At 41.6% G+C, this 12,203-nt stretch overlaps 1 protein-coding gene across 1 annotated transcript in view; it reads left to right on the plus strand.

Annotated features, from left to right (window-relative positions):
* The first annotated feature begins 348 nt into the window (after window positions 1-348).
* The window catches only part of CDCA8 (cell division cycle associated 8), a 17,619-nt gene continuing 5,764 nt past the window's right edge, over window positions 349-12,203 (plus strand). The window contains exons 1-7 of the mRNA XM_018557239.1: window positions 349-377; window positions 2,354-2,465; window positions 3,841-3,969; window positions 6,873-6,913; window positions 8,773-8,839; window positions 9,815-9,894; window positions 10,990-11,066. Coding sequence (XP_018412741.1) covers window positions 2,369-2,465; window positions 3,841-3,969; window positions 6,873-6,913; window positions 8,773-8,839; window positions 9,815-9,894; window positions 10,990-11,066 — 491 coding nt within the window. The 5' untranslated portion in view covers window positions 349-377; window positions 2,354-2,368. The remainder of the gene's footprint in view (window positions 378-2,353; window positions 2,466-3,840; window positions 3,970-6,872; window positions 6,914-8,772; window positions 8,840-9,814; window positions 9,895-10,989; window positions 11,067-12,203) is intronic.

Below are 12,203 nucleotides of genomic sequence, written 5' to 3' on the forward strand. Positions count from 1 at the left end.
TTTTAACAAAATGTCATATGTGTCAACCAAATCAGTAGTAGCACATTTCTTTGTTAATATTTTTAATATATTATAGATTTTTTTAATAAAAGACTTATCGCTTCGAGTTTACATGCATTATGTATTAAATGGTGCTAGAGTTTACACAAATGGTCGGGCTACGAAGGGTGAATGTGCACCACGTAAAGAGTTACTTTCGCTTCACTTTTTTTGCCATCCACAACATGACCGCGTCGGTTCCTATTGGCTAGCTGTAGAGGTTAGCGTAGGTGGACATGTGACATCGCTGGTTGCACGCTATTGGCGCAGCGGAGGTGGCGGCTGAATTTGAATTTGTCCTGCGTATTTCCGGGCGGAGCTGAGCGGGCGGCAGAGGTAAGATCTGGGCCGAGTGGGTTCTATCAGAGTTATTATTATGTTTATTATAATAATATGTTAGTGCCATGGACATAGGCTCAGAGCGTTCAGCACTCACACATAATCCATTGCGGTAGGATGGTTGACCGATCTCTTCCAAGACTATCTGAGTCCCTCACTGCAGTCCTAGGTTTAGGAATATAGCAACATGCCGTTTTAAAAATCTCACCTGATAATAGGCAGGCCATACCCTTCAGGTGTTCCCATTCTCCTCTTCCTATGCCGTTGTAGAGAGGCAGCCTTTGTTTTCTTCTCAATTATTATCATTGCTATAATAACAATACGGCATGTACTGTACTGCTGTAAAGTGACACTAACTTCAGGAGTTAAACAAATCTTAAAAATGCTTCAAGTACCCTAATTATTAACAAAACTGTATCTTATATGTGTATCACTCGGCTGTAGATCCTCAAATCATCTCTGAATTCATATTGACACTGTCCTTCCTTCTGGAGGGTGGCTACGTTTGTTCCCCATGGTCCCTGTGTGCATTGTAAAGTAGCCACAGGCTCCAAGCTCACTCCCATGATGGACTACAATCTCAATACAAATTAATAAAGATTGTAGTCCATCACGGGAGTGAGCTTGGAGCCTGTGGCTACTTTACAATGCACACAGGGACCATGGGGAGCAAAAGTAGCCACCCTCCAGAAGGAAGGACAGTGTCAATATGAATTCAGAGATGATTTGAGGATCTACAGCTGAGTGATATACAAATAAGATACATTTTTGTTAATAGTTAAAGTACTTGAATGTAGTGTCACTTTAAAGTGAGGGGGGGAGTCAATGTCTAGGAGGTAAGGCTGTGCTGTGCAATGTACACACTCGGCTCATTCATGGCTTCTCAAAGATGCAATCAATGGGCTGGGGAAGCTGTGCATGTTACATTATCAGTGGCCATCCCAATGGCTGAGGAGGATGCCTGGGAACCTGGAAGAAGTGATGGCAGCAGCAGAGAATCAAAGATGCATCACACGGCACTGGAGAAGGACGCAGTTGTAAGGTAAGTGCGGCATAATGTACAAGTATGCTTTGTATACTTGTACGTTATGGCAAAAAGCCACCCAGGACACATTAGTTTACTATCACTTTAGGGGACCAGATCAGAACGCTTTTCTATCTGCACCAAAAACACAGATGCCATAATTCCAATGGTTTTAAATGAGGTTAGTTTACACCATCGCGTTCAGTTCCAGAGCTTTTAAGGAAGTACAGCATGCTGCATGCTTTCCTCTGAAACGCACCTGAAATGCATAAAAACACAAACCCCAAGAAAAACCAATTGATGACAAAAAAAACGCCCTGAAACACAACACTGATCGCTGAGTGCTTGTACCCGCTCTCCATCCTGACTTGCTGTCACAGGTGGCTGAGCGAGCGGTGTGGGATGAGAGCTCTGTCTCATGTGACAGCTAACTCCTTCTTTGTACGCCGGCCTGGCCTCCTGTCACAACTGTCTCCGCCCCCACACCACTCTCCTGATCAGTTACTCTCCTGTGACACGCCGGCCATTCACATCGCTCTCCTCCCCTGCACTGCTCTGCCCCCTTTGACAGTTTCTTGCCTCCCCGCTGAACGCTGCATGTGTCAGAGGGAACACAGAGCAGTGCCTAGCGGGCAGGAGAGAAACCAGGCATGCACCGCAATTTCCGCCGAAAGATGGTACTTTCGGCATTCTGCCAAAAGTGCAATTTTCGGACGAAATTTCGGTGCATCCCTACTTTGAGTAATTACTACTGTTGAAAGCAATCTTTGTGGCCTTATTAAAATGCTGCTGTAAAGGGAAAAGATGTACTCTTATCCTCATGTCTCTTTGGTTAATGCAACTTTTATAAATAAAGATATATTTGCATGTAAAGCATCTCCTCTCTGTATCTGATGAGACTCTTTTGTAATATATGGTTGTACCTAACACTGATAAAATTATTTTTTAGGGTCTCCCATTATCACCATGGCACCAGCAAAGAAAAGAGGAAACCGCGGACAGAAAAATAATAGAATAAAGAATGAGAAGTTGGCGTCATTTATTAAAGATTTTGACAGTCAAGGTAGAGTGTTATATTTCATAACCTTTTTTTTTGTGATCTCTTGAGACTTGCAAGATTGTTGAAACCTAGAGAATAAGTATGCCTTCAAAGAAAATGCGCTTATTCTGTCTGCCCCCCCTTCTCTAACATCATAGAGTTAACCTTCCCCTCCACAGATTTATACTTTCTCAGATCCAGCTTCTGTGGACTCTGGGGATTGTTTTTTGATGTCTGATGGGTTTGTCTAGCTCCATTTTGCTGGCAAGAGTACTGTTGGATTTTGCTAAGTGACCATCTGTCACAATTCCCTCTGTGATCCGGCGCCGGGTTTTACCTCCTGTCCTGCTGCTCGGCTTCCTGCCAATCCACTCTGAGCCTCTCCATTAAAAGTCCAGCTCACTTGTTCCGCGCCATTCGAGCAACATGTCTTTACACTCAGTCGGACTCCCTGTTTATCGCTTGCCTCTGAAATCCCTGTGGTTTGCAATTACCTACCTTGTTCCCTGTGTGTCTTTTGGATTCCCTCTTGCTCCCAGTGAGATCCTGCACGTCCAGCAAGTGGATTGATTATCATCTTCAGTGAGCCCTTGCACCTGTGCTTATCTGTGTGTCTGTCGCTCTTCAGTGTATCCCGGATTGCTGTGTTGTTGCTGCCTCCTTACACACTATTATTTGGACTTCTACCCTTGTGTCCCTCAGTATCAGGAAACACTGTCTGTGTATAGGCTGCACCCCTGCCTGCTGTTGCATCCAGCACCTCAGTGTTGCAACTAACCTCTGTGTCTGTGGGTGTGTTAGAGGGCCGCAACCTGGAAGATGTCCAGCAGCCAATCATCCTCACCATTAGAGGCTCTGTTGAACACCTGGCCCTTCTTAGAATCTGCGTCCCCAGTGACACACAGACACCTACTTCCTGTGTTTTCATCTCGGACACCATTTTTTGCACGCTCATATTGTGTGCCCTGGTCGATGGACTGTGATACCATCAGGGCTAGGTGCAAAAGAAGGCAGCCCCACTTTAGGCTCTGCTGTGCATTTTGGCATTGTTGATATGTGGTTGTCTTCCACAAATGCCTATTTGCACTGAATCAGCACCTATATATGTTAAACTCAGCAGATTTCAGTGGCTTTTTTTTTTCTGTGTGTTTTGGACTGTGAAAATACCTTCAACTGGATCTGTGGTTTTGGTCTATTTTTGTAATAGGTGAATACTTATTGATGTGCAATTCTAGTTTTCACAAGGGTTTTGCTAATAGTATTTTAATGTTGGCAGAATATCACTAGGTTGTCACGCACTAAATCCATTTAAAATTAAGCATTTCAAAATGTAAAGTGTAATGATCTGTGGACCCTATTTGGTATTAAAGAAACTGCTTCTCTCTTTTTCTTCATCTAGTCAAGACAGTTGTAGAGGAATTAAAAGCCAATGTTGCTAACAGTCTGAAGGAAGTGGAAACCTTGTACAATATCGAACTTATCAAGTTACCTGCAGCTATCCGGGAGATGCGCTGGCTTGATTATTTTGGTAAGCCTTCATTTAACGCTTCTTTTTATGGCACATTTCTTTCTTTTAAACAAATATCTTTTTTTTTTTTTCTATGGGTGATATCTGCCCAGATTAAAAAGAAACAATTTGATCTTGTGTTTGCTAAAGGAGATTTAAAGGAACTGGCTGTGAGAAGCGTGGAGCCTGCTATTGGTGACCTCACCTCCTGAAAAATGCTAGTTGATTGGTGGTCATGCTGTCTAGCTTGCTTCATAACTAACAGGGTTACTCACAAAAGGTTGAAGAGTTTGGAGAAGGCAGGAGAAGTGAACAATATAGGACAACATAGTTGATTTGGAAAAATTCTCCAATTCAGCTCACTTTCCAGTTCAGATATGTTGTCCTAAATTGTTCCACTTCTCCTCCCAACTCTTCACCCTTTTGTGAATAGTTTGGAGTCACTGATCAAGAACAAGGATACAGAGAAGAACCTTTCCTGATCTGCATACTTGTTCAAGTCAGTTGCTCAAAGTTGTGGGTCAGCTATCAATTCTAGAAGAAGGAAATACACTACCTCCAGTGACCAGAAGACGTTTAGTTTAAATTGTACTTCCAGTTTTGCAGTCTAATTTGAGGAAACCCCGATCCTTGTTCTGTATTACCATTTACACAGCAATCCTGAAAATATTTAAGTGTATTTCTTACCTTTTTTTTTTTTTTTAGATATTTCTTTGGTGAAGGTCTTTGCTCAGGTTCCAGGCTACTCTGAGCAGTTTAAAAGTAGAGAGACAGACTGAGCTTCCTCTGACTAACATACAATGCTTCTATGTGTTTAACCCTTTGTTAGGTCAGACAGTGTTAACAATTGATTGACAGCTGTTAATTAAATCTGCTAGCCCAGTATAGATGGGGTTCATTGGGGTAACTTCCCTCAGCCCCTTCTTTGTGTCTTTCCACTTGTGTTGTAAAATTTAAGAAAATCCCACTATGTTTGTGCTCCTACTTGCACAGCATAACTAAAGATCATTTCTGTCTCTTTGGGCACACTTAAAGTTTCTCTGTATAATTTCAAAGCCACAGGAAACTTTGGCTGTCCCTATTCAAATACTAAGGACACTCCGAGCTTCCTCTTATTAACATACAATGGGGGGAATTTATCAAAACTGGAGCAGATGTGCATGGCAACTAATCAGCTTCTCTTTCATTTTCAAATCTAAACTGGAGAGAAGCTGATTGGTTGCCAAGCACATCTGCTCCAGTTTTGATAAATTCCTCAATGTGTCTAGATCTTTAACCCTTTGGCCTTCACACCAAGCGCAAAGCAGGTGCAGAGCAGTTGCAGACCGGATCAAAACTGCGTCCTATGTATTCCAATGGTATTTTTTGCTCCAGTTCACATCGCAGCGTGCAGGTCCAGAGCAGGTGTAAAAACTGCAGCAAGCCCATTTTTACCTGCTCTGGAACGCATGCAAATGCCTGGAAGGCACTTAAAAGCCCATGTTAAAAAAAAAAAAAAGTTTTTTTTTTAACCAAAAATGGCCCGGAACGCATCAAAAACGCGGCACAACCCACTGCACTGCGTGTGCAGAAACCTGAGCGGATCTGCTCTGCATTGGTGTGAACAAGGCCTAAGTGTCTTATCTACACATGTGCTGCACTATAATAAAGTCTAGATTCTAGGGACAGTATCTAACTAAAGTTTTAATAGTGGGTTTGAGGTGTGTGTGGTTTTTGTCTGCGCTGCTACGTGACATACACTCCCCATGTTTCCTCCTACAATATGAAAATGTACTAGTACACATTTGTTTTTTTTCAATATTTGGCTCTAGTGTGGGGGTGAGTATATATGCTTTGTGAAGTGCTATGTTGGTTCTACATAAGTATGAGAAATTCAGCTGCCTCCATATTTGACATGCTGCTCATTGTGCCTAAATGTATGTCCTTACTAGAGATAACACATAAGTAAAGTAAATGACATTTTGAAACCAAATTTTTTATTTTTTTTTGTTAATGTTTCTTTTCTTAATGTATTTTCTAAACTAGACTCTGGGGAAATACCAGGGGTCTAAACAGATTCCTGATATGTCCCTTTTTAAAATCGAAAAAGAGATTGAGGACACTTTCTGCAGCCTCCTTTTCATTTATAACTTGTGAAGATAGATGGTATGTTTTTACTATATCCACAATCGTGAATGAACAGGAAGTGATTTAGAGCACTTCCTGTTCATTCATAATTGGGGACATAGTAAATAAACTATGTCCTCAATTATTTACAATAGTCGGCAATCACTGCTTGTACCTGCTCTCCATCCTTTCTCGCTGTCACAGGAGGCTGAGTGGGCGGTGCTGGAGGAGAGCTATGTCTATTTTGACAGCTGACTCGTCCCCCACACCGCTGGCTTGACATCCAGTGACAGCTGTCTCCGCCCACATACAGCTCTCCAACCTGATTCGTCACAGGAGGCTGAGCAGTGCGGGAGCTTCATCCTCCTGTGACATTGTGGCTCACCGCGCATTCCTTCCCGCTCTGCCGCCTGAACGTTTCTCTCCTCTCCACTGGACGCTGCGATGTGTCAGAGGGAACACAGAGCAGCGCACAGCGGGGAGGAGAGAAACGAGTGATGCCCTGCAGTTTCCGCAATAAGATGGTATTTTCAGCATTTTGCCAAAAGTGCCATTTGCGGGCCAATATGTTTCGGCGGCGGAAATTTCGGTGCATCCCTATTGCAAATACATTGGACAAGCATTTTCTTGACATTTAGCTTTAACCATGTTTAACGTTTGAATTTTTTATGAAATGCTCCATTGAAAATGAGAAATTGCACAAGACATGAATCAGTAGGTCAGTGTTTGCAGGTTGTGCACTGTTTTTGTATAACGTGTATTGAGTGATGATGTTTGTTTACACTTGTATTTGTGTTTTTTTTTTTCCCTTTGTTTAGCAAAAGGTGGGAAAGTTAAAGCTTTAGAGGCAGCTGCAACGGTAAGCCTAATTTTCTAAGACTGCAAACAACTCATCATACATGTGAAGTTGTTATGTTGATGTGTTACCTAGATTTCTGTTATTTTTTTAATGTTTATTTGGAGCCACTGGACAAACTACTGTAGTGTTTTTTGTTTTTTTTTTCATAAAAAGCCACATAATACTCTTCCTTTTTTTTTCTCTTTTTTTTTTAAAATATAAAGATAAGTGTGTTGAGTACATGGATATATTGTACCCAAAATTGTCCATAGGTGTCACTCTAAATGCATTTACAGCTCATCAGGTTAGAGTCAACAGTGTGTGGTGATACCAAATATGTACTGCAATTGTGCATCTGACCGGCGTGTTTGTGTTTTTTATGTACCGGGTGGCGGGTTTCAAATTTGTTTATTTTTATTGCTATTGCTAGGGGACTAATAAGCCACCTATAGGATAGCATGTTGCATGTGATGTTTTTTCTTTAAGGAGACATCAGAGGTCTGTAAAGGTGCCCATACACCTATAGCTTTTCATTCGAAAATCATCCACGAATGGTCTTTCGAATGGTGGGACACAACGATTTACTTTTTGCTGAATTTCCTCGATCGGTCAGGCTGGAAAACGTTTTTCGAATTGCTTGAAAATCGATGGATTAGTGGCGTTTTCATACGAAAAAGAATGCAGCAAGAACACTGAACTTACGCAAACGAAATTCCATTCTGTCGATCGACCAAATTCAGTTAGTATCGCTAACGAACGATTATTGAAATTGACATTGGTCTGTGCATGATGGGCTATTTGAGCTAGAGTCGAAAGAGGGTTCTTGGCAGCAACGAAAATGTCCGATCGAAAATCTATAGGTGTATAGCCAGCTTTAGACCTCTAATGTGAACTCTGCACTGTTTTAGAGTTAAACAAGCACAGGCTATGCTCAATTAGCTCCAGAGTGGCTGGAGATTGCCAGCTGTGAAACCAAAAGTGCTCAAAGCGGAGTACGTGGGGCTTCATTCTTTTTAGGGGAGACCAGTGAGTCTCCACTGCTCTCCATCTAGACACCTGCCATGGAGGAGCCAGTCACCCATGAGGCACTGGTGCGTGGGGTGACCTCTTCAACACCATGTAAAAGTGGTCAGGCAGCTGTAAAATGATTCTACCAAATTATTGCTACTACATAGCCTGCAGCCAGGAGTAAAATTGTAAACCATTTCCTGGCTACTGTAGCAACTGAGAGATTGTTGCTGCCACAGATGTAATACTTAGTCCATGGGGGTGAAAGCGTTAATATTTGTAAATCAACATTGATATAAATAAGTGTAAAACCATCCATTTTAAAAAGCGTACAAGCGTAAGAAGAAGTTTAAAGTATAGTTTTTCTTTTTAATTACTGACAATAAGATTTGCCGATAAGTAAGGTTGATGGCAGCCTATTATCTGCTATTATGATGTGGATAGCTAATATTCCTTCTTATTTATAGTTGAAATAATGTTCTCTGGCCAGTTCTTAAGTTCTAATGTAGCTGCCCTAAAAGCCATTACAATCACACATTACTTGTCTGAAGTAATTAGCGTTCTTTAGATAAACCTGTTATCCATGCAGTAGAGTGTTGTGTTCGCTGGCTATAGCCTTTTAAATGACTTTTAACTAGACTCTAAATTTGAGGTTTTGGAAAGCTCTTTTGCCTTTTGGTGAAACCGCTTTACTGTTGGCTTTATTTATGTTTATCGCAATAGACTGTTTGGCACAAAGTAAAGATTTATTCCAGACCACTGACCTGTCAGTTTCTTTTTGTAAGCACTGAGCGGTCGATACGTGCCGCGCTGTACATCCTCTGAATAGCTACAATAAAAACAATTGTTTTGTCACGGTCTGTTTGCATTAGGTGAATGTGGACATCGAGCAAATAACATCAAGTGTTTCTCAAACACCGTTTAAGCCTCCCAGGAAAGGTCAGTGTACATACTTTATATTTTTTGCCCTCTCGCTTTTCCACGGTGGGATCAATTTGAGTTTAGCTGTGTTCCTTGCCCTCTATTAAGGGCAGCAGATGTAAAAGTTACCTATGATCTGAAACCTTAAAGTGGATGATTTTAACTAGTTCTTTTTTATAGATAAGGTCTTTACTGCTGTACCCCCATGGGATGATTTCCACTCAGACCCATTCCCATTGTGATGGCTAGGGCTCTGCGTCTAGTGTATGGTCTTCTTTTCCTTCAGTTAAATGCATTTTACATTATTGCGGAAAATCCACTCTGTAGAATTGCAGGGAGGGGGCAGTATAATGCAGAGCGTTCTCAGTGGATTTTCTGTAGGAATGTTCCATTCAAAGCAGAGCCATAGCTTGGTTTGAGTTCAAAGAGATGTCACTACTGCATTATAAAACCATCCCCTGTAACTTGCAGGGGATCAAACTCCACCTCATTTGGGGTTCACTCATTTATAAAATTATACAACACCCCTCTGTATATTCCTGTTAGGTAAAGTGTCACTGTCTATAGTGAGCAGTATTTTTGGTGGTGCACACATTGGTGTAAAAGAAGCCCAAACACATTTTTTTTAGCTTGCTGATCATTCAGACCCTTGTGTAGAAAAGAGATTGGAAAGTTAAAAGGATCAATGTTTATTGATCTGTAAGTTACATAAGTAATGGTTCTAAACCCTCTATTCACACTTGCAAATGGTGACATTGCGCTTCATTTAAAAGAATGGGCGGCCCTACCCATAGTGTGTTCAGTATATTGTTGTTTTGCTATCATATTATAGGATTTTTTTCCCTAGGTTACATGTCTGATTTGGTTATAATTTGAATTGCCTTATTTTATCTTTGTACTTGGATTTAAAATTGCTTGTATACTTTTCATATTGTTGTGCATACAGCACATACAGTCTGCTTTATGTATTTTTATTTTTCTTCTACTCCACAGCTAAAAAAGCAAAGTGTAACTCCATTGAAAATGACGAGGAAAACATTCCAGTCCAGAGTGTTCTAAGACCAAGAACAAATGTAAGCTTGAAAAACTCTAGTTGCAATAATTGGCAAGAAGCCTGGCTTGGTTCACTTTGCCTTGTGTAGCGATGACTCCCAAAGGAGCAGTTGGTAACTGGTTCCTCCTGCTTGTTTAGCAGTTACCAGCCTTTTTTCTCAGCAACACTGACACTTAAAATGAACAGGCTCGAAGTCTCAGGGTCTTTTTAGTTTTTATTGCTCTGCGGTAGTGCACCAACTGGCTTCTGTTCTTCTGTGTATAGTGCCTGAATGATATCCAGACGGCAGCTCTTCTGTGACACTATCCAGAAAAAAGATCCTTATCCAGCTTAGTCTCAATAAAATTTCAAATCTAGCCATAAGGTAAGCCTCAGAGTCCCCAACACATGGCACATGCTGAGGCCCGGACCTTTTAATTACATAGTCACGCAGACCTCCTCGCGAGGAGAAGCCCCAGGGGAGAGGGATTTCTGGAAAGGTGCTCCCAAATATTTATTATCTCCCCCAGCCATACCTGTGAGTCAGCCTCCTCAGGGATGGTTGAGAGTCGCATATACATGGGCTCAATCTCAGTGGCCAAATAGGGGGATGACTCCTGTTTCATTAGGATGAAAAGGTGAATCTTGGCTAATAACATTAATGTTAAGGATTTTCACTGACCTTCATATGCTTCAGTTCACCTAGGGAGATATGCTGTTTGCATCTTACACATCATTTTATGTCATGTTACTTTCATTTTTGTTATAGTTGCCAAAAGGTAAACCTAGTCCTTTAGGACTTTTTATCTGCTCTCCCCCCTCACATTTATTCTGTTTTAATGTTTGGACAGTTCTGGTCAGTCACATGGATGCTACATTCCCAGATGACTTCTGCCTGTGCTGATCTAGCAAAGCGCATAACTAAGGTGTTTTCAATTCCAAGGGGACACTTTAAAATAAACTACTGTATGATCAAGCAAATGAGCGTACATAAACATAATACACAGACATCTGGATAACTTTGCTTTACTGCTATCCAGTACAGTATTTACTTCTTAATGGCTTGTATCATATCCATCTATTATATCTAGTTGTGTACATGAAACTTATTTGAATTTTCTTCTGTACTTGTAAGGCAAAAGCTTCCACTGCCAAAAAACTTGCAACCACAAGAAAAACAAGAGTGTCTGCTGCAAACACAACTGCTAAGAGGTAAGGTTGCCATAGTTTCTGAAACTGAAAAGTCAAAAGATAACATACAATGAAGCCTTTTAAAGGAGAACTATGAGGTGAGTGCTTTTCACCCGCCTCATAGTTCTAGCCGACCTGTGACAATGAGACTGTCACAGGTCGGCTCAGTAGACCGGGAGGTGAGCGAACACATACCGGGTTCGCTCGCCCCTCGATCCTGTCACGGCTCTCTGCCGTGACAGGGGAGGGGCTGTATTCCCCGCTCCGATCCGCCAGCGCTGACTGGCGGAATGGACGGGGGAGGGGGCGGGTACAGCTGGCTCTGCTCTAGATAGGCAGAGCCAGCTGTCACTCACGCAGCTGGGCGGATCCCATCTAAGTCGGGATCCGCTCCGGCTGCGACGTCTCAGTATACCGCAAGCTGTAGCTCGCGGTATACTGAGCTTAGGGTAACGGGAGGACGCTAGTTTGTGTCCTCCCGTTACCCTAAGGAGAACTATGGGGAAAAACACTGACCCCATAGTTCTCCTTTAAAATTGTTCAGTTTTATAAAAGAGGAGGCAAATGTGCAAAATCCAAGCAGTTAATGTATATTTAAAGGACATATGGGCACATAATGGTAGCAATCGTACAACAAGCCAGTCTATCTAACTTCTCAACATATCTGTGCTTTTGGATAATGGGTTGTACCATAGGTGGGGAAGTTTTTGTTCCATATGTGCTGGGATATTTGTTTGGTTATTACCAATTGCCTATATGCCTTAAAGGGAATTCTAGAATGCAAGCCTGCAGAGAACACCACAATATATTTTCTAACATAAGTCTGTGTTCATAAAAGACATCCAAAGCAAAAATATTAATAAATGCAAGAGGTTACTGGATTATTTGTCTTTCTCTGTTGTCCAGATCAACTGCTCCTGGCAAATGAGGAACATGCATTTTTAATTTAAAGTTAAGTTGTAGCAAACATTGGAAAGGAAGTGGGTGAAGGAGGATAGACATTTTTTTAATATATGTATATCCGTACAGTTGTATCTGGCTCTTGGTATTCTGTGGGCGAGCTCTCCAGTCACCATGCCTGATACGCTGGAGAGCCCTTTCCATATTTTCTTGACTTTTTTTTCACGAGGTAGGTCAAAGTGTTTCTTAAACCCCCCC

The sequence above is a fragment of the Nanorana parkeri genome, unplaced genomic scaffold, assembly GCF_000935625.1.
Source record: "Nanorana parkeri isolate BGI_ZX_2015 unplaced genomic scaffold, ASM93562v1 scaffold275, whole genome shotgun sequence".
NCBI lineage: Eukaryota > Metazoa > Chordata > Amphibia > Anura > Dicroglossidae > Nanorana > Nanorana parkeri.